General features: G+C 35.1%; 1 protein-coding gene across 8 annotated transcripts; it reads right to left on the bottom strand.

Moving 5' to 3' along the window:
- Nucleotides 1-668: 668 nt before the first annotated feature.
- On the bottom strand, nt 669-10,528 carry LOC110816651 (biotin--protein ligase 1, chloroplastic-like). Of its 8 annotated transcripts, XR_002540068.2 has the most exons (13): nt 10,303-10,528; nt 9,420-9,520; nt 7,836-8,103; nt 7,690-7,751; nt 7,440-7,588; nt 6,744-6,864; nt 6,271-6,426; nt 5,501-5,546; nt 4,366-4,432; nt 4,015-4,091; nt 1,956-2,033; nt 1,367-1,514; nt 669-1,265 (listed from the first exon to the last, which is right to left on the bottom strand). XR_002540068.2 is itself a non-coding variant. In XM_022044925.2 (12 exons), exons 1-11 carry the CDS (start codon nt 10,407-10,409, stop codon nt 1,991-1,993), a joined length of 1,197 nt encoding a protein of 398 aa, XP_021900617.1. In that variant the 5' UTR covers nt 10,410-10,528; the 3' UTR covers nt 669-1,514; nt 1,956-1,990. The 8 variants fall into 8 exon arrangements, 5 of the variants coding, with proteins under 5 accessions (XP_021900617.1, XP_088079018.1, XP_021900618.1 ...); XR_015821644.1 differs by having other exon boundaries at nt 669-1,514; nt 3,990-4,091; XM_022044925.2 differs by having other exon boundaries at nt 669-1,514.
- Between the last annotated feature and the right edge of the window lie 10,709 nt (nt 10,529-21,237).

The following is a 21,237-nucleotide window of genomic DNA, read 5'->3' as shown; positions in this document are numbered from 1 at the left end:
TTTTGGATTTGCAGAAAAAGTAAATTAGACTAACGGTAATGATGTTGATAAAAGAAAGAAACAGGGGTTAAGAAACATAAGCATGACAAACAGAAACAAACACACTGTTAAAAGAAAGAACCCTAAAAACTAGCAAACAACCATACAAATCCTAAACTCACAAGTTAACACAACACAACGTGGTCTGAAGCAAGAAAACACTCCATAACAACATAGGTCCGGACTGCTCTTGTTTTCTTGTTCCTTTCTTATTTATTTGTCTATCTCTTTCTTCTTAGATTAATCATTTTTTGTAATTTCTTCCATGCATGAGAAACAAGTTTCATAAACATTCCACACGAATTCGAACCTACTTGATGAAAAATATATATATATATATATAAAGTATATATTCCTACTAAATGAGCTTAACTGTTGCTGCGTGGTGTCAATTTTTCTTTCTCAATGTATCTGTTCATTTTCTTTACTTTGGGGAAGGGGTGGTAGCTATGAATACCAACTCTTCCCACCTATATTCCTCACGCACTTGTTAATCAACAATAAACAATTATCACTTTATCCTGCCAGTTTGTATCTATATATATGTGTGTGTGTGTGTGTGTGTGTGTCTGTATACATCTATACTTTCAACTATAAGCACAAGATTTCCTTGGTGCATGAAAAAGACGTCATAGAATCATCATAGTTTGATTTCGAACCTTGGATTGAAAAGAAAAGTGAACGGAGAAAAAAGAAAAGAAAACCAATCATAACCTTGGAGAAACAACACTAGGCTTTGCCAATTATTTTTTTCACCCGCAGTTAAGGAACTAATAGCGACAGGCACCATAATTTGTCATCCTGGAGCCCAAAAATTGTGGTGAAGAGACACGCAAATGAAACGTCGATGCTATCGTGAAGTGTGGGCTAACTTCAAAGAAAGGCAGGAGAAGCCAATCAGCAGACAAACTAAGCTTTGATGTCTGTATCGTGGGACCTTAACTTAGACATCGGACCTAAATGCTTTCTTCAGCGACAAAGAAATAGGAATGAACGAACTTCGGTTTCTCTTTTGCAGCCTTTCTCAGGGTGACTCAGCCCAAATCTGTGTTGTTCCATGTATTGAAAGAGACCACTGTCTGCAATAGGGACCCTCCTCAAGATGGGTTTGTGGTCATTAATACCCCAACTATAATATATAGATTTTTATACATATCAAGTCATCAGCTAAGACAGTGGGTAACAATTTAAATGTCCTGTGGGGGCAAGGTAGTCTTTTTCTGTACCTACCGCCAAGAAAAAAACGACACACAAACTGAGGAAGGGATTAACACAAGGAAAGGTTAGGGAACAAAGTAGCCTACAATTGTAGGGCATATCTCTGTACCAGTGTTGGAATTGAACTAGAGGCAAGATTATCTCCGGAAGTTGTTGGCTACTTGAAAAAAGGATCTCTCTGCCCTGCATGTTTCTACCAATCAGCAGTGAAAAAGGCAATAGAAGACCTATTTGCATCGCAATTTCACTCCACTGAACTGCAAACAAAAGGTATATGGGTCATAATGGGGTCAGTTGATCACGGATAATGAAATTAATGTAAAATATAGGAGCATCCCATGAAGCAGAAAAACAACCAAATCGGATCCGCCATCCGTACAATATATTACCTAGATCTGACGTATCTGATTTGTGAAAAAGAAACCTTTATTATTATTATTATTTTGTTTTGGGGGGGGGGGGGGGTTTAAGATAATATAACCAGAAATATTCAATTCTTTCAACAGCTGTACAAATATTACCATTGAATTCATAATTTATGTAACATGAATCGGTTGACAAAAAGAAAGACTGCTTTTAATCAAGATCATAGTAGCAGTCCAAACAGAAAGCAACAAAAATAAAATTATTTCCTTCCTGGGAGTAAGAAAAAACGTAAAGATAATACAGGGATAATCAAACATTATTCGGTATTGTACATGTTGCTTCCAGTGGATGTGCCAAGGAATATCCTTCATTCCAGTTTTCTTCTGACCAGGCCTTTTAAGAAATCAAAGCTGTAGGGACATGAGAAACAGTACAGCAATTACTATATTTATCACATAATCATGTCCATGCACATGGAAGGAATAAATGCTAAAAGGGCTTATGTAGAGCCATTTCTTTTCTATTGTTGTTAAGTTTTCAGTAAAATGTGTCATTAGGAGATTTGTTAGAAGCTCCTTTCTCTTCCTTGGTAGTAATGTGTCTATGAATTATACTAATATATCTGTACACAACATCTATTCCTTTATGTGAATTTATGGGACTCATCTAACATACACTAAATGCCAGAACAATAATTCAAGCAAAACAAGGGGGAAAAGAAATCCAAAAATCGACTTGTCCTAAAGATCATATTCTACCCATCTGCTGTCTCATCTTCCATCTGATATCCCAATCATGTGGCTGACTTGGTGCTTCAGGATAAAGAACACCAAAGACAAGTCTAGTAACTGACGTGGAACCATGGGATTCAAGTTGATATGTAGCAAGAATGCACAAATAATGTGAATCTTCATTGACATTGCTTTTTTGGCATTATTCAACAGTTACAATATTTTTGCTTTACAAAATTCATTATTCATCAACTGCAAATGATTCTGGAGAAGAAGTTTAAAAAAAAAAAGGTTGCAAATGATTCTCATGTTTGAAATCCTGGAAATGATTCTCGTCTCATATAAATAAATATGTATATATATATATAACAAACATAATATAATGTAGCAATTAATGAACCTTCCATCACAAGTCAATAATAACATTCACTGAATTACTGTAAGCCTGAATTTTGAATCTTTATGCTATAGTTATAATTTACATTTGGTAAAAGTTAAAAGAAACATATTATTAACCCTCAAGTCAATAATATAATGCAGCAATTAATGAACCTTCCATCACAAGTCAATAATAACATTCACTGAATTACTGTAAGCCTGAATTTTGAATCTTTATGCTATAGTTATAATTTACATTTGGTAAAAGTTAAAAGAAACATATTATTAACCCTCAAGCCTTTGGATTAATGGCTAGTATCTTTCCTTCATTAGGAATGTTCCTAAGTTCATGCAGCTGCTCACAAGTTTAAGATAACCAAAGAAGAACATAACCTATTAACAAAGGTTAAATAACAGAGAAAACAAATGACATGCCTATTAAAGGGCCCTGGGAGGTGAAGAGAGCAATTTGATTGAACCTGATGAGAGGCCCATATCTGAGAGCATAACAAATTGCAGATTTAGAATTTCAGGAGCATAGGCGGTTCTTTTACTGATGCTCAGGATGAGGAAACAAAGTGTGCTCATGGATTATGCTAGCCTTTTTGTAAAAATCATTAACCTATAAACTTTCTGTGTGGATTGAAGAAGAAACCATATCTCAGATAACAAAATATAAGTATCCGTGTCAGGAACCTGTTTGTCTAACAGCAGCGAGAAGCAGGTTTTGATTTAGTTTTCGAGAAGTTTTAGGGCTGAAGGAGGCAGATTAGGGGGATTAGCAGTAAAGGTAGGAGAAGGAAGTGGGAGGCAAAAGAGAAAAAAGAGAAAAAGTTAAGAGAGGATAGAGTTTAAAGTAGATTTTCATTTAATATCTGCATGATCATCAGCTATTACAATAACGGGTCCACATAGTACCAGCCTTCTACATTGGAAAGAAAACAAAAAGCGACCAATTCAGTACCAGGTACAAATGACAGCTGGTGTACCAGCGTCCTCTAGAACTGGAAATCCTTGGCAAATTCCCCTCATAACAGCTAATTATTTAATAAAAAACAGAATAACAAAATGACATGTTAGCCTTCAACAACGCTTTCCAGGTTCCTAACACATCACTTTCTTCATAAATCTAGATCTGTAGGTTTTTCAACTCTTCTTATATATTATGCCTTGGATTCTAAATATGCACACTTTCTCTATGTTGTCTTTAGTGAGTGCTAAAATATTTCAAAGATCTAAACAAAGTCATGGATTTACCAAGAAGAGAAGCCGAAATTAATACCTATTGCCATCAGGATGAAGCTCACACAACTGACTGTCATCACCAATTGCTAGCAAATAGCCTGACGATGTCAAACCCTGCAGATAAAAAAATTGCAGGGAAAAAAAAATTATCTCAACCCCTAGCTACAACATGGAAGGTTGAAAAATATATTCCAAGGAAAAATTTCCAGAAAGTACTAATAAAAAAGTTAACTATGGAACATCTAGTTTGAATTTCAATTATTTAAAAATAATCTGGGCCATATTTTTCTAACTACTATGATTTTATTAAAAAAAAAATTGTAACAGAATGTTGTAAGATTCTAGTTTACACACACAAATAATTTTATCTAGAAAACTGTCTACATACCTGGATGGTGACCACATTTTCCACTATTTCATCCTCATTCTTTTCCTGTATTATAATTCTCTGTCCACTGCATAAGTATATCAAAGAAAACTAATATCACCATAACCGGAGCTCTAATGTTGTGGTTGTAGAATTTATACAAGATGATTCAGCACAGCTAAAAGGGGGCTTTTCTAAGTCAAAAGAAGGAAAAAGAAAAAAGTAACAGATCATGCATGGAAAAAGAAAAGCTAAAACAGAAAGTAAACCACGAAATAAATTCAGCATATTCTGCAGATCACTGTAAGACTCATAAGGAAAGAAATGCACGAGATTTAAGTTGAAGCCACGACTGGATCACTGTAAGACTCATAAGGAAAGAAATGCACGAGATTTAAGTTGAAGCCACTACTGCTCACAGATAAAAGGCAATAAATTTGTGACATTCTTTGACTTCAATAATTATATTCTTTAGTTGATGAAAAGTTTTTTGTATCCAACCAAATGGCTGCTAATAAGATTCTAGGCTGAGTGAAGTTCTTTTTAGCTCCACATCAATGGTAGACAGACGTGTCATATGGCTGAAACTCGGCAACTTTGTGATTGATGGGCGTAGAAAGAAAGAGCAGAAATAGTTGCAAACTTATGGTCATCCATCCCAGCATGTATTTTTGAAGAACTTGTCCCATTTACATATAGCATGAAGTTCATAAGACACTGTCTTTTTGTTTTTATACAAGTATTGTTATTCACAAGCGATACTAAGAGACGGAGATCCTCTTTCCCTTTTACTCTTCACCATTTGCTTGATGTTTTGAGTTAGATGACTTCTCCAGCTATGGAGAGATGTGTCTTGGAGGGTCTTTATGTTGACAATAATAGAATTGAGATTTCACATATACGGTTTGCTGACAATATGATTCTTTCCTATCTAATGATCTGGAGAACTCGGTAATCTTATTACCACTTTACAGAGCTTTGAGGGCGTGTGTGTTAACCTTAGAAAGAGCAGTTTGGCAGAGATTAAAGTGGAGGAGGGAACCCTAGTCCTTCATCAAGAAGAGTACGATCATTTAAGCACAGGATATTTACTAGTTAATTTTTTACCAAGATAGCGTGCATGTAAACCACAGATCAGATAAATCAGATATATCACCTGTGTAGCCATGTTCTATAGTAAAGCTCCTCAAGAGACTTAAATCCTGCATGTTATGAAACTAACCTGGCATTATTCTCCCCCCCATTGCAGAGAAATTATGAAGCAAATAATGAGAACAACAAAATCAATATAACATTCAATCGGTTACAGAGGGACCTCAAAAATGATTGCTAAATTCGGAAACCTGATAGAAGTCAATAGTAATAACAGAAGTTAACAAAACATCAATTCTCTTTTACAAAAGGGGAAGTATTATTAGAAAGAAAAAGGAGAAAAGTTCAGCACAGGAGATAAGAGATTCCCTTAATCAAAGAATAGGAAAGAGGAAAAAAACAAAACAAAACAAAAAAGAACATATTTGCAGTCTTACAGTAGCCCAGTCTCTCTGCAAAAGAGTGAAAGAAACATCTGTAGAGTGCCATGAGCCTTAGCCCAAAGGAAGCCAAGCAAGTTATTCTACTCCAAAAATTAGAGCAGGTAAATACAGGCTGGTCGTGCTGCACAGAGATTGGTCACCCGTCCTTTTGCAAGAATAGTTGGTCACTGTCATTTTTTTTTAATTTTCTTCTCTTCTTCATATTTGATAGGATATTTAATCGCTCCATCTTTTGTAACTTTTCCCTCTTATTAATTATATTTCTTTTTCTCTTAAAAAAAAGGTGAATTGAAATTCATAAAGAAATCCAACAAAGAAAATGGCATATCGATCTTCGGAACAACCTGGCTAACAAAGGAAAATAAGATACAGATCTAGAACATTAATTCACCTTGATGTATGAAAAGATTATAAAACCTCTCAAATTTGTTAAAGAAGGCTGCTGCAATATCTTCTTTTTTAAGTTGCACTGAGGAACTAACCAAGTCTCTTAGTACTGCATTCAAGCATGTCGTTGGTTCATCATTATCAATATTCAAACCTATACCTGCAAGAATATGGGTGTATTATTATCTTTATCCCGAACATATATACCAGGATTAGTTCTCATAAATGTAAATCTTTTTGTACATGGGTTGCACCCCTTGGTGCATTGTTAATACTATTCATACATTTTATTCTAAACGAAAAAGGATTAGTTCTCTTAAATAAAGCAGTAACAATGTCAATTTCCCTTTATAAAAAACAATTCTATGTTCAAAAGAGCAGTAGCCCTTCAATCACTGAAATGAAATAGAGCCAATTAAAAGTCCAGAAGCATGAAAAATCAACAAATAGCTTTTATCACAGGATCAATGAATTTACCAACACTGATATTGAACTTATTTGCTTTATATGTAGAGGTGCTTAGAATGCCTCCAACTTTAAGACCATTTAGGTAGAGATCATTTGGCCACTTTATTTTAACATCAAGGAATGGTAAACCCTGAAATAGATAACATGATCATATAATTATCAGATAGTGGAATGACGGTGGCAGATAATTTGCAATCAAGCAATTAAATAGTGCCAATGCCTAGGTATCCTAAAACCTCTTTTTTTTCTTGTTACAAATTCTTGGATACTTTTATTTCCTAATTAAGCCTAAGTAGAAACCTAAACCTATATAAATCTAAGTAGCAACTTTTCTTCTTCTTCTTGTGGGTCCCATGGACATAGCTAAAGCTGTAGCCTCCTAATTTGACCATAACAAAGTAACCATTTTCATGTGAAAAATTTCATCCTCCAATATAGCACATAATACCTATGACAATAATAAGCAAACCCCTAAACCTACATATACTTTTTGGAAGGTTAAATTTAATTTAATTGTTCAACTAATTATCTCTCCTAACAATTTCCATCATTCACATTGACTTTGATTTTAATTGGATAAGAAAAATTATAATTTAAAGGCATTGTTTGTGCAAGCATTAGGCATTTGCTACACAAAGAAGGGTGTTATCACCAACTTCTATGCACAAAGAAAAATGCAGTGACACAGAAAAAAAAGAAACCTACATTTATGTTACAGACATCCTTAATTGCCTCTGTAACAGCCAGAGAGACTACATATTGTAGCAGAGGCACAATCCTTCCCTCCTCCATTTGTACAGTAAAAGAAAACATGAGGCAACCCTTAGGAGATTCCCATGCATTCTTTGATCGACCTGCATATTCAGACATAATATGCAATACTGATGCTAGGCAAGCAATAACGGACCACATTTCCTTCTATTAGAAGGTTTTCAAAGCATTTTATACTTCATACCTCTCCCTTTGAACTGAGAATCTGCAACACAAACTGCACCAACTGGAAGCTCGCAAAAGTTGCTGTTTAAAACTAAAACCAGCTTTACAATCTAAAAAAAATCAACACTTCAAATCATTTTTAAAATGAAATGATGTCTTGCTTACTGAGAAACAGCATCATGTGTTGAAGTCAACCGCGGAGACCAAATGAGAAACCGACCAAATTGTTCAGTTGAAAGAGAGTTAATGAACAATTTGGCATTGAAAGAATCCTGTTTCACTGGCATAACCATCTCCGATTGTAATAGAACTGAAACTTCGTGGCCATCAGGGAGTTTAATGATGCTATTTTCCTTCAATGATTTTGCTATTTCAGTTTCAGTAGATGACTTTCCGCATAGAACCAGTGTACAAGGTGAGTTGGTCTCCATTGCTAATACCAGCAAAAAAGAAAACGAACATGAACAATATATGTAGAAAAACACACACATATACGTTTAGAGAATAAAGGACACCAAGGATGATGAACACACATAGAAATATTTCACCATTTCGCTTTTCAACCACTTGGTTTTGCAATATAGAAACACACACATAAATGTCTACAGAAAAAACAAAATTCAATCCCTAAACTTACAGTGACAATCAGCATGAATTGACAAAAAACGTCAACTAAGATCTAATTGGAATGACATTCCCACTTCTATGAAAACAAGACCACGATCATCTAAGCTTCCATTTCCTTACATTGCTTTCCAGATTTTATTTTCTGAGTCTGAAATTTGTTGCGAGCAGACAAGGAAGCAATATGCACAGACAACATGAATGAGAGAGAGCATATGCACACACATAATGAGAGAGAAGCAATCATACCTATGGATGCAGCTGATAAGGACACAGAGGATAATCTTTTTTTAAAATAAAAAAAATATAGAGAGGAAGGGAGAAAGAATTTTGAAGGGAGATAAGGTGCAGGCAACTCGTAATGGGATATATGCTGTACTTCCTTTCAAGGCTTGAAGTTCATGAAAAACTGCATTTGCATGCAGAGAAAACGATGTGAAACTGTTACCGTACAAACTTAACAGTCGTAGCTATAGGGACTTTTTTATGAAATAAAAGTAGTAACGATAGGGATTTCCAGGTAAAAGCTTGATTTTTTTTTCCTGATGTAAATGCAAAGGAAAATAAAAGTGACTTTAAGAGTACATAATTCTGGAACTATGGAATAACGGATCAGAATAAGACCAGCCCAAACCCAATGTCTAAATTGCAGTTTTTTCTATTATTAAATCTCAAACGAGTATGCTAATCGAAAACATCACCCTAGTTCAAAGAATCATCGCAAATTCTATCTCTATCACTGGATCAAACATATATCAAACAGCAACTAGGTGACGCAAGTTCAACATCAACAAGTATCTTTCTCATGTCAGCAGCTTAACAGATTACAAAGCCAGTCTTGTTATGCCAATTTCATCCACATATGATTACCAACACTCAAATAAGTTGAATCTGAAAAATTAAAAAAAAATGAATATCAAAAGAAACCAAAATCATGAACAAAAGACGTTCAAAGACACCAAGAGTCATGACCCAGGCACTCCTAATGCAGGCCAGTGAAACAAATCTGATTAACAAACAAAATCTCAAATTAAACCGTTGACAATCAAGTATAACATATAAAGCCAATTGATACTGAAACCAAAAGATGCAAATGAAAAGGGAAGAAAGAGAGAGATGACTTACCGAACGTCCCTCCAAATGAGAGGAGCAGCTGGTGAGAGCCAATCGTAAGGGGTGGTTGCTTCAGAAGATGACAAAGGGCAGCAACTCGTGCAGATTGAGACCTGGCGTAGAGGCTCGTGGTGATCAGTGGTGCAACTTAGTTGCAAGGGAACAGTACTTGGAGATCCAACAGTGTTGCATAGAGAGCTATAATGGCTAGAACAAAAAAAAGGGAGAGAATCTTTCACTTAAGCTACTAAAAAAAAAGATGCATATATCACTACACTTTGCCTGTCCTCACTTTCTAAGGAAATTTGGTGTGCACGTGTATTTTCGCCCTCCAACTGTTTGCTATATGGCCTTTCTAAACAAGTTTGGTATGCACGTTTATTTTTGCCCTCCAACGGTTTGCTTTATGGCCTCTAACAGCTTTATGGCTTTCAAGTGCTTTCTTATATGTTGATTCGGGAACCGGAATTGAATCAGCAGTGTTGGTGGGGGTTTCGATTGAGTTGGTTCTTCACTTGAGATTTCCAGAAGAAGAGCGGGTTTTTGTAAGACCGGCGCCGGCAACTCTAACTTATGTGTGTGCATAGTGGTGGCCGGCGGGGGGAGATTGTGGAAGAGGAAGATATGTGAAGCAATTGTGTCTAGTCAAGAGGGATATACTCCCATATTTCCATAGAAATGTGTATGGCATAGAAATAGGACAGTATTTTCATATTCGAAGAAACAAGATCATGATCATCAACTATAATTTTCCAATTCCCTACACCGTTTCCAAACTTTGTTTTCGGAGTCTAAATAGCTCGAGAGAACTACAATCAATTCAAACCTATTGTGTGCATGCATGGAAGAAAGTGCAAAAATGAGAAGAATGTTAGAGAAGCGATGAAATCCGAACCTGTTGTTGCAGCTGAGAGAGGCAGAGAATGGAGTCGTTTTAGGTAGAAAGCGAAAGGAGAAAGAAATTTGTGGAGAAACAAAGCGCAGGCAAGTCGTCAGTAGCATAAACGGTCGGGCTCTGCGGTTGTTGGCTTGAAGCTCACGAGGAAAATCATTTCAGCGCGAAGAATACGATGCCAATACTTTACTTTGCAGACTTAACAGTAGGAGCAGGAGACTAGGCTTGGGAGCGTCATTATTATTGGAAAAAAAAATACACCTAGTTCTTATCTAATTACTTTTAGAAAACATTAAAATTAAAGTTTAACTTACTCATCATCTACATTAACTAAAACTAGCGATAGAAAATATTAACCAACAATAATTTTAATGGGTGCAGTGGCAGTAATAATTTAAATTAACAGTTTAAATTAATAACATATAGTTCAGATGGTATATTATTTTTATGTACATTTTGATGATTTAAGTTTGAGTTCTAGTCTCTAATTTTTTTAAAAAAAGGTTTACAAGTCTAATATTTTAAAATTGTTATATGTGTAATTTGTTTGTGAGGTAATTTTAAATTATTATTATATTATTTAAGGATATAGAGATTTTTATCAAGTAAGCTCTTATAAAATGTCTTACAACTTTTTTTTCTAAATTTTTCAAATAATTTTTGTTAAATACTTCTTAAAATAAATAATTATTATATGTTTATGTTATATTAACTATTATACGTGTAAAAATATTATATTATTTATCACATGTACGCAATTTAATAAAGAATTACTATAAAATTATTTTATGTAGCATTATACACTATATAAGTAAAAGATACTAAATTTTTTATCATTGATATCACATTCACTAAATTTAAAATGTATTTAACGATTTTTATTATTTTATCAATTTGGACGTCAATTTAATAAATTCAAAAGTTATCAGAGTTTAACTAAATAAATCAATAATATACAACTCAAATTATATAATAATTTTATTATAAAATTTTTGCAAATCATTTGAATTTAAGTTTGATCATGTAGCTTATGAGTTTAAAAAAACAAATCAATAAATAAACAATAATAATATCAAGATATTGAGTATTTTGCTTATCATTATCACACTTCATTTCTTTTATTAATCCAAATGTCAATTTAGTAAATTTTTTATAAAAAAAAAATGAATCTGACATAACAAACTAAAAAGACATAATGCTTCTATGGAAGATATCAATTCGAATTAAGTTTCATCTTCTACCTTCTAAGTTTGAAAAATATTGAATGAATAATAATGTTATGTAATAAATATTTGAATATTTTCAAATTGCATTGAAATACTTGAGTATTTTGCTTTATTATTATAGTACATATTAATTATTATACAACTCTATAACGTATAAATTTATATAATAAATTTGTAGCAGTAATTTTTTTTAATTAAATTTAGTTTTTTTATAAGCAGTAAAATATCATATGTTTAATAAAAATATATTCTTAAAATTAATTTTATTTGTATACATAATTTATAATGTCAAAATACCCTATAAATCATTGTAATATCTAATTTTTTTTCCATCTAAACTCTAGTACTTTTTTTTTTATATTTTAACTATACACTTTTAAATTTTTACAGTACCAATAATCAATTTTAATTGTTGTTTGGAAGCAATTTAAATATGATCCGTAACATATTAAAAATATAATATACATATAAGTAATGATGTAGCGTATGATATGGTAGTCATGTTAAATTATAATATTTAAAATATTATATATATATATCCCCAAAATTATAATTCTTTCTATATTTTTCACTATTCCTTTGAATAGGAAAATAACTTTATATCTTTCCCACTGGGTATATGATCTTTAGTTCCTTCTATATCCCCCCACTTTTGAAGCCATACATTTCCCTCAACAACACCATCCTTGACACAATCATAAACAAATGTGTGAAAATGGAGTGCCAACAGCCATTGCACATTACTCAACGTGTAAACATTAGTAAAGAACAAGTTCGTGTATGCATGAAACGAATTGACGTTATTACACTACATGATTTAATTGAGTTTGCTTGAGAATAAGATGGTGAGGATCAACAGGATGGGCATTGGACAAACTTGGAGGATTCAAGATTTTAACGAAATATCGAATCACTATATTTAGGTTTGAGGAGGATGCGGCTTGATGAAGGAAAATGTATTATTAGTGAGGTCAAAACGAAGATTAAATCATATGATAGAATTGAAATTCAGAATTTATTAAAGGTAGTTTAGAGAAATGAAATGTCGAGGGGTTTAGAGAGGATGAGGGTTATGGCTATGATGCATGTGTCACTCAGCACTGGTATGCACCAATTATACTTGGTGTTACGCACTAGTTGTGTAATAGCCTATAAATTTAATTAAGGATAATATTGAATTAATACGATATTAACATAAATAATTAAGAATTTAGGGTTTACATTTATTGTACAGTTTAATCAAAATGCCCAATAGAAATACGAAAATGTCCCTGAAAGTAAATTAAAGTAACAAAAAAAATGCAACTAGAAACCTATAGGGTGGACCTCCGCAGTGCAACTGGAAGGAAATGGGAGGCAATCTTTAATCGCTAACTTTCTTGTTGTTTTGGATCCAGGTCTTGGTTGTCCTGATTTGAAATAATTAAATAAAAGAGATGAGGTACACTAATCCAGTAAGAATATCAACACTTTACAACCAACACAGAAAATCAAAGACAAGTAAAAATCGCAAAACAACAAATGAAACTCTTTTCCTTTTTAGGTAAATTTATTTAAATTGTAACGACCCCAGAAATTTAAAATGAAATGTGTATTAGAAATATCAAATGCGGAAGCGAAGTCAAAAATTCGATTAACATCCCTTACACTAAAACCAAAAAACGTGCTAACAAAATATAAAGATCAAACTATCTAAAGGAGAAACTTGAAAGTAAAAGCTACGAATATGATTATGGAGTCTTTAGGCGTCCCCTTCGTCGTCCTCCTGCGGAACGGGCTCGGGAACAATGTCTTCCTAATCTGAAATGATTAAATAAGGAATGAGCTACACTAGCCCAGTAATCACGATATCTCACCGTCACGGAGGTAAAGGTGGGTAGAAAACACAAAAAGACTAATTGAGCATAATTTACAACAAATTCTTTTGTCAATAATAAATTCTTTTCCATCCACTTACCTCGGTGAAATTTATAAAACAGTATACGAAAGCAATAACATTATCATTATCGTGAAATCATATATAAACTGTATAACATAATACTTATCACGCCTTTTGTAATTCAATCATTACACAACATATTTCCCTCTTTTACCAGCCCACTAGTATCCATGGGGATCCATAGGGGTCCCGCTACCCGTTAACCCTTAACACTTGAAATTAGATTCCAGGGCCGTCCCCATACCCCGTCCGGTATGGGCGCCAAAACTATAAACCTCATTACCCCGTCCGGTATGAGGGTGAAACGGGTCGTCTCCATACCCCGTCCGGTATGGGCGCCAAAACACATAAGATCTCCATACCCCGTCCGGTATGGGAGACCACAATCCCGGTAGGGTTCCCTACGGACCCGGTCCGTCCACCATCTCCCAAGATATCTAGTCAGGCTGACCACATTATACAATTACCCATTTACATAATCTTTCATTCTCTTTTTCCTCAGTCAGCATCATTAATCCATATACAAACAAGTAAAACAGTAATTTATGCCAAACAGACAATATACAGCATCAATGTCCCAGTCATTCAATCCATAATCAATAAAACAGTAAAATATGCACACGAAACTATAAAATGAAAACATCAAACCTCATACTGCATTTAAAACTGTAAAATAGGCCAAATAACAGTTAACCGACAAACACACTAGATTCGGGCTCCATTAGCGACCTTAAGCAATTTCACACATTCGTTGATTCAAGAAATACCGTTTTATCATTATTGAACTTTAATACCGTGATAGGAAATAGGGTGAGGGGTCCTTACTCGTTTCGGGGTCCGAACACGGCTTCACAGTGCGCCTACAGGCTGTCCCTAATTTTTTTTGAATTTTTTTCGGGGAACTGAAACGCACTACTGGTACCTGCACGTGTTCCAAAAAATTCCAAATTAGGCCCAGGACCCTTTTTTGGCCAATATCGCAATTCCAGCACGGCGGCTCCGCCGTGCTCCGGCGACAGCGGCGGCGATTCGCCTCGGTTTGGCCGTTTTCGGTCGTTTCCGGCCGAATTTGGCCACACTTGCATCGGTCCTTGCGATAAAACAACCCTAGGGCCCTCGGGGGGCCAAAAAATTATGGAAAATCGAAGCTTACCGGCGGCGGTGCTCTCGGGTGCGGCGGCTCTCCGGTGAGGTTTGTGTTTTGGTGATTCGGCTCCGATAAACCTGTAGAGAAAAGAATGGTGATCACGGTGATATAAAAATTGCATTAAACAGAGGCCGGGAAGGGCCTCATCGGAGGCAAAAACCGAGGAGGGGCGCGGCGGCGCCGTTGGGTTTCGGCCGTGTTTTCCGGCCGTTTGGCTGGGATTTTGGCTTCGATTTGGCCACAGGGGAAATCAGCGTGGAAAAACGAGTTAGAGGTATGAAATTTACCTCGATCGGCGGTCGGAAATCTCCCCGGTGCGGCGGCGGGTGGCGGCGGCCGGCGTCTCCGGCGTCTGGTTCGTCTTCTCCGGCGAGAGCAGGCGGCAAGGGTTTTTGTGGTCAGGTGTGGGGGTTCTATTTATACCTTTTTGCCTTTTGATCTCAGCCGTCCATTTTGATTTAATCTGGGCCGTCTGTTTTTGATTGAATCTGGGCCGTCCGTACGCACGCTAGATCTGGGCCGTCCGATCGTGCGTACGCGGATCGCCAACGTGGCTCGTCCCCGGTCGACGTGGTTTTGCCACGTGGCAGGTCCTGGTTGGCCGGGACTGCTGACTGGGTCTGCTGACGTGACGTTTTTTTTAACCTAATTAAAATAATTAATAATAAAATAATAAAAAAAAATTTCAAATTTCCGGGCGTTACATAAATTTTTAAAAAACGTTAATTTTATACTCATCTTTTAGGTTCCCAAATACGATTTGTGAATGAAGAATCAAGATAGTAATGCATTAGACATACTAAAAAAATAATAATAATCAAACTTTATCTTTTTATTTATTTACCGGTGTCTCTGGGAGTCCATAAGGGTTCCCATTACACTTGGACCTAATATCCAATCTATTAATTAACTGGTCGTCCTCATATCCGTTCCGTAATAGGCGTCAAACATACCATTGCATCAATACCCCGTCTGGTATGAGTGTGAACAAATACTTCCCAACTCCTTCTGATATGAGACTTCTCAACCCTGTTCAATTAAATTAATATCCACGGTAGGGTTTGCCCTATGTACCAAATTTGTACACCTTTTTCCATGACACCATGTAAGTCTTCCACATATATATCATTTTCAACAACCAGCCATCAATTCCATATAATAATCTTATTTTATAATTACAGGACAATAGAATGACAATTAAATAGACAATATAATTTGATACCTTAATAACCAAAAAAAGTGTAGTTAGGACATTTATTTCAAACTAATTAACAGATAGGGATAAAACGGTTAAGTAAACTAATAAATGAGAAGGCAATTAAAATCAATAAATTAAAGCACACAATATAACAGTAAGCAATTAAGGCAATAAAGAAATAAATAGATAACACAGATAAACTATACATTGACCAGTTAACGGCTCCATCGGTGAGCTGTATTTAATTAATAAAAGGTTGTTAATATTCACAAATTTTACTGTTTATTATTATTTAAACTTTAATTAATTGCAATGGAAGAAAGGATGAAAGATTCTTATCTATAATCGGTGTTCAAAACACTGTCTTTTTCACTGCGTTTTCCGGTGGTTCCCGAATTTCTTGAGTTTTTTCTGCAAAAATTGAAAATATGTTTCACATATCTCGAAATACCCAAAAGGGACCAAAATAAAGAGTTTTAAAATTTTTTTGGGCCGGTATAGGGTTCCAGCATGGTGCCACCACCGCCTACGGCTGCATCTCCTCTTGGTCTGGCCAATCTTGTGCGAAAACCTGCAAATTTTGAGATTAGATGGCCTCTATTAGTAAAAAAAAAAAGAAAAAAACCGAAGCATTACCGACGGGGTGGTTTTTCGATGCAGTGGCTCAGCCGTTCCTCCCTCGTGGTTAGGAGTTTTCTTAGATCGTCCGACACTAGAAAATAGTTAGGAATCTAATGATCGAAAAATAGAAGAAAATGAAAAGGGGATTCGGTCTCATCGAAGGGGTTCTACCCTCGATTTTTTACTTTTCCTTTGGTTTTTTGGTGCCGATATAGATTTGGGGAGGCTTAGAATCGAATTGTGAATCAAAATAGGGAAAAAAATCACTTTCCGACATCAGTGACGGTGTCAGGCTTTTCTTTTGGCCGCCCTTCTTCTTATTCTTTGGAGGGATGGTTGCGGCTAGAGTTAGATTTTTTGTAGAATAAGAGTTTAAATGCTCCTCTTTATTAAATATGAGTTGTCCATTCAAGGAGACGTGATATCTCAACCATTGGATCAGTCTTATCTGGTGAATGAATATGGACTGCATGATCAGATGCAATCAGGACCGTTCGATCGCACTTGAAGAAAAAATGAATATGGACCGTCAGTGTACGTGGGAGTAGATCTGGGTCGTCGAATCTGTTGGCATGTGAATCGTTAGCGTGGCTTCCTGTATGGACGCGTGTCCGCGTGTCTTCTACACGGCGCACGACGACTGGCCATGCTGCTAACGTGACGGTCCACGTGACTATTTTTTATATTTTTTCACTTTTGCCTAAGTTTTTCTAATTTCTTTTCAAATAAGTCATTTTTTATTTTTAATTTGGCCATAACTTTTGAAAATTATTTTCAAATACACTAAAAATATATATTTTTTCAAAATTTCTATGAAAAAATTATTTTTTAAAAAATTATTTATTAGTATAATTTGTTTATACCGGGCCTAAATCCCCAATTCGAGTGTTACAACTCTCTCTCATTTGAGAAAATTTGGTATCCTAAATTTGTTACTCTCTTACTAATCAAACAATTGAGGGTATTGAGTGCTGAAATCTGATTCCAACTCCCAAGTAGGCTCGTCTTGCGAGTGATTTTGCCATAGGACCTTGATGAATGAAATTTCTCTATTGCGAAGCACTCTGCTCTTCTAGTATAAAATACTAACTAGTACCTTCTCGTATGATAAATCTTCCTATAGTAAGAGTGGCTCATAAGACAAGACATGTGAGGGGTTCGAATTATACTTGCGTAACATTGACACATAGAATACATTATGAACACTGGATAGTTTTGGAGGTAGTGCTAGCTTGTAGGCAAATATCCTAATCCTGTCCAATATCTCAAATGGTCCGATGAACTAAGGGTTCAATTTTTCCCTTTTTCCAAACCTGATGATACCTTTAAAGGGGATGACCTTAAAGAACACTCAATCGTCATTCTCAAATTTTAAATCTCTCATTTGGGTGTCCGCATAATTTATTTATCTACTCTGGGTTGTCTGAATATTTTTTATGATTTTAACTATCTTTGTTGTGATCTCATCTACAAGATTTGAGTCAATCAATTTCCTATCATCCATTTCTTTCCAACAGATCGACAACCTATAGGGTCGATTATATAATGCCTTATACGGAGTCATGCCAATACTTGCTTAATAACTATTATTATAGATGAACTCTATTAGAGGTAAGTGGTCATTCTAATGCCCTCTCAAAATCTAGAACGCAAGTCCTGAGCATATCCTCTAGTATGCAAATGATTTATTCTGATTGTCCATCTGTTTGATGGTAGAATATTATATTAAGAGATATTTTCGTCCCCATTTCTTGTTAAAAACCTGTCCAAAATCGAGAGGTGAACCTGGGGTCCCTATCTGATACTACTATCACTGAAATTCCATGTAGCCTAACTATCTTTCGAATATAGATTTTAATTAACTTATCTAATGAGTCAGTTGTTCTGATGGCCAGGAAATTAGATGACTTAGTGAATCGGTCAAAAATTACCTAGATTGTGTTATATCTTGAACGTGCTCTAGGCAACCCTGTTATAAAATTTATAGTGATATATTCTCACTTCTACTCTGAGATTGGTAATGGCTGACGCAGTATGTCTGAATATTGATGCTTTGCCTTGACCTGTTGATATACAAGACACTTGAAGACGAAATCGAAAATTTTCCTTTTCATTCCATTCCATCAGAATCGGGGTCGCATGCTTTGATACATCTAAGTACTTTCAGGATGCATGGTGAATCTTGAACTATGAGCATTTGTTATAATATCCTTTTTCAGTTCACTGTCATTTGGAATGCATACCCTGTTTTGGAATTTGAGCAACTTATCGACAGAGACTCGAAATTCTGAATTTAAATCATGTTCTGTATCCTTTCTGAGAGCTACTAGAGTGAGATCAATTAGTTGAGCTTCATTTATTTTCTGAATCAATTCGGGTTGGACTGCAAGATGGGCCAGACATGTGGTCGTTTTTCAAATATTGGAGTTATATCTGCTGCGCAGCCTCTATTACCTTGCATTTGGAAACTATTATGTGAGTCAACATACTTACATTTTTCCTATTGAGAGTGTTGGCTACCATGTTACCCTTGCTTGGGTGATACCATATATTACAATCATAGTCTTTTAGGAGCTCTATCCAACGCCTCTTATGCATGTTGAGATTTTTCTGAGTGAATATATATTTTAAACTCTTATGGTTTATATAAATTTTAAATGTCTTCATATACAAATAGTGGCACCAGGTCTTCAAGGCGTGGATAATGAAATAAGTTCCAAATCATGGATGAGATAATTCTTTTTATGAGTTTTCAATTGCTTGGACCCATAAGTTATGACCTTTCTGTGCTGCATCAGAATGCAACCCAGTTCTTGGTAGGACGCATCATTGTGTACTGTATATCCACTTGTTCCACTCAGCATAGCCAAAATTGGCGTAGTAGTCAATCGTTTTTTGAGTTCTGTAAAGTTCATTTCACATTCATTATTCCACTCAAATTTGACATTTTTTTTCGTAAGTTGGGTCAAGGGAGCAGTTATACTTGAAAACCTTTATACAAACCTGCAGTAATAACCATCCATACCCAAAAAACTTCGAACTTCCTTAACCGAAGTTAACTGCTTCCAACCCATCATTGCATCAATCTTCTCATAATTTAGTAACATCCATCGTTTGATATTATGTGGCATAGGAAAGAAGTTTGCTCAAGCCAAAATCCACACTTACTCAGTTTTGCATATAGTTTTTTTTATCTGAGAACTTGTAAGACATGAGTTAGATGTAGAACCGTATTTCTCAAAACCATTCCTTACATAAAAGATTATAACAATTCAATACAACTTAAATCTCAATCATTTGTTGTGAAATATAGGTACAAGAACATGAAGAGATGAAGACCCCCACTAAATAGAGATATCGGGGTGGGGTCACTTCGAGAAGATGTTAATCAACTTTTCAAGATGCTAAAGAGACTCATCGCTACCCAGCAGGCTAGGGAAGAGAGGAGGGAGCTATTTGATCCTCCTCCACCAAGCCATAGTATGAGCCTCCTCTACAACGAGAGGATTCAGTACCACTACAATACAATTTTACTCCTTCATTGTATCATCCAACACTATCACAATACAATTTGGTGCCCCCACCATACAAATAGGTACCACCACGGAGCCACCCGATCCCTCCCCAACATAATCCAGTTCCTTTTCAGCAGGACCCAACTCTATCTGCGATGGACCCATACTATATTGAGAGGTACAAAAGACTTAACTCATATACTTTTGTAGGGATATCCACTTTTAAAGAAGTTGAGTACTAGTTAGCAGAGATGAAGAAGGCCTTTGCAACTCTTGGAGTGGTTCCCAAATAGAAGGTCATCCTTGCCACTTACATGCTCGTGGTTGAGACAAAGTGTTGGTGGCAACTAAAGCAGACCACCCTACCCATCCCGGTCACTTGGGAACAGTTTCTGATAGCTTTCAATACAAAGTACATCCCAGAATACCTTCAGTTTTTAAATGAGATAGAGTTTGCACACTTGGTTTAAGGGGATATGACATTGTCTGAGTATGTCCGAAAATTCTTAAAGTTGGGCCGATACTCTCCTGAGAACATGATGGATGAAGACAAAAAAGTAAAGAAGTTTTAGTGGGACTGTAATTGCCTATAAATTTAATTAAAGGATAATATTGAATTAATACAATATTAACAAAAGTAATTAAAAATCTAGGGTTTACATTCATTGCACAGTTTAATCAGAATGTCCAACAAGGTTACGAGAATATCCCTAAAAGAAAATTAAAGTAACAAAAAAAAAAAAAAACTAGAAACCTATAGGGTCGACATTCGTAGTACAACTTATAGAAAATGAGAGATAACCTTTAATTACTGATTTTCTTACTGTTCTGGATCTGAATATTGATCGTCATAATCTAAAATGGTTAAATAAGAATGATGAACTACACTAGTTCAGTAAGAATATTAACACTTTATGGCCGATACAAAAAATTAAAAGTTAGTAAAAATCACAAAACAAATAACGAAACTATTTTTCTTTTTAGGTAAATTCATTTAATTTAAAAGAAATATTAATTTCATAATCACCATTTAGATTCCCAAATACAACTTGTGAAGGAATAATCATAAATAATCAAACCTTACTACTTTATTTACTTACCAGTATCTCTGAGAATCAATGAGAAGTTTTACTACACGTGAACTCTTATATATATATATATTATTTTAATGCATATATTTATAAATATATGATTTAATTTATTTTTTTATTAAAAATATTTTTTTATTTAAAATTATAAGTTATTTATAGAATTTATAAGATAGTTTTAATATTATAATTTAAAATAAT

Source organism: Carica papaya, chromosome 1 (assembly GCF_054855325.1).
Source record: "Carica papaya isolate Zhongbai chromosome 1, ASM5485532v1, whole genome shotgun sequence".
Taxonomy (NCBI): domain Eukaryota; kingdom Viridiplantae; phylum Streptophyta; class Magnoliopsida; order Brassicales; family Caricaceae; genus Carica; species Carica papaya.
Note: the sequence above shows the minus strand (reverse complement) of the source record. Positions and strands in the feature narration are given on the sequence as shown.

Bases quoted from the DNA above. Each gene is read 5' to 3' on its own strand.
- LOC110816651 (XM_022044925.2), bottom strand. From the start codon at position 10,409: ATGCTACTGACGACTTGCCTGCGCTTTGTTTCTCCACAAATTTCTTTC. The intron at 7,752-7,835 runs GTAAGCAAGACA...AGTTTTAAACAG, and splicing joins ACACATGATGCTGTTTCTCA to CAACTTTTGCGAGCTTCCAG. The intron at 4,092-4,365 runs GTATGTAGACAG...TTTTATCTGCAG, and splicing joins AAAATGTGGTCACCATCCAG to GGTTTGACATCGTCAGGCTA.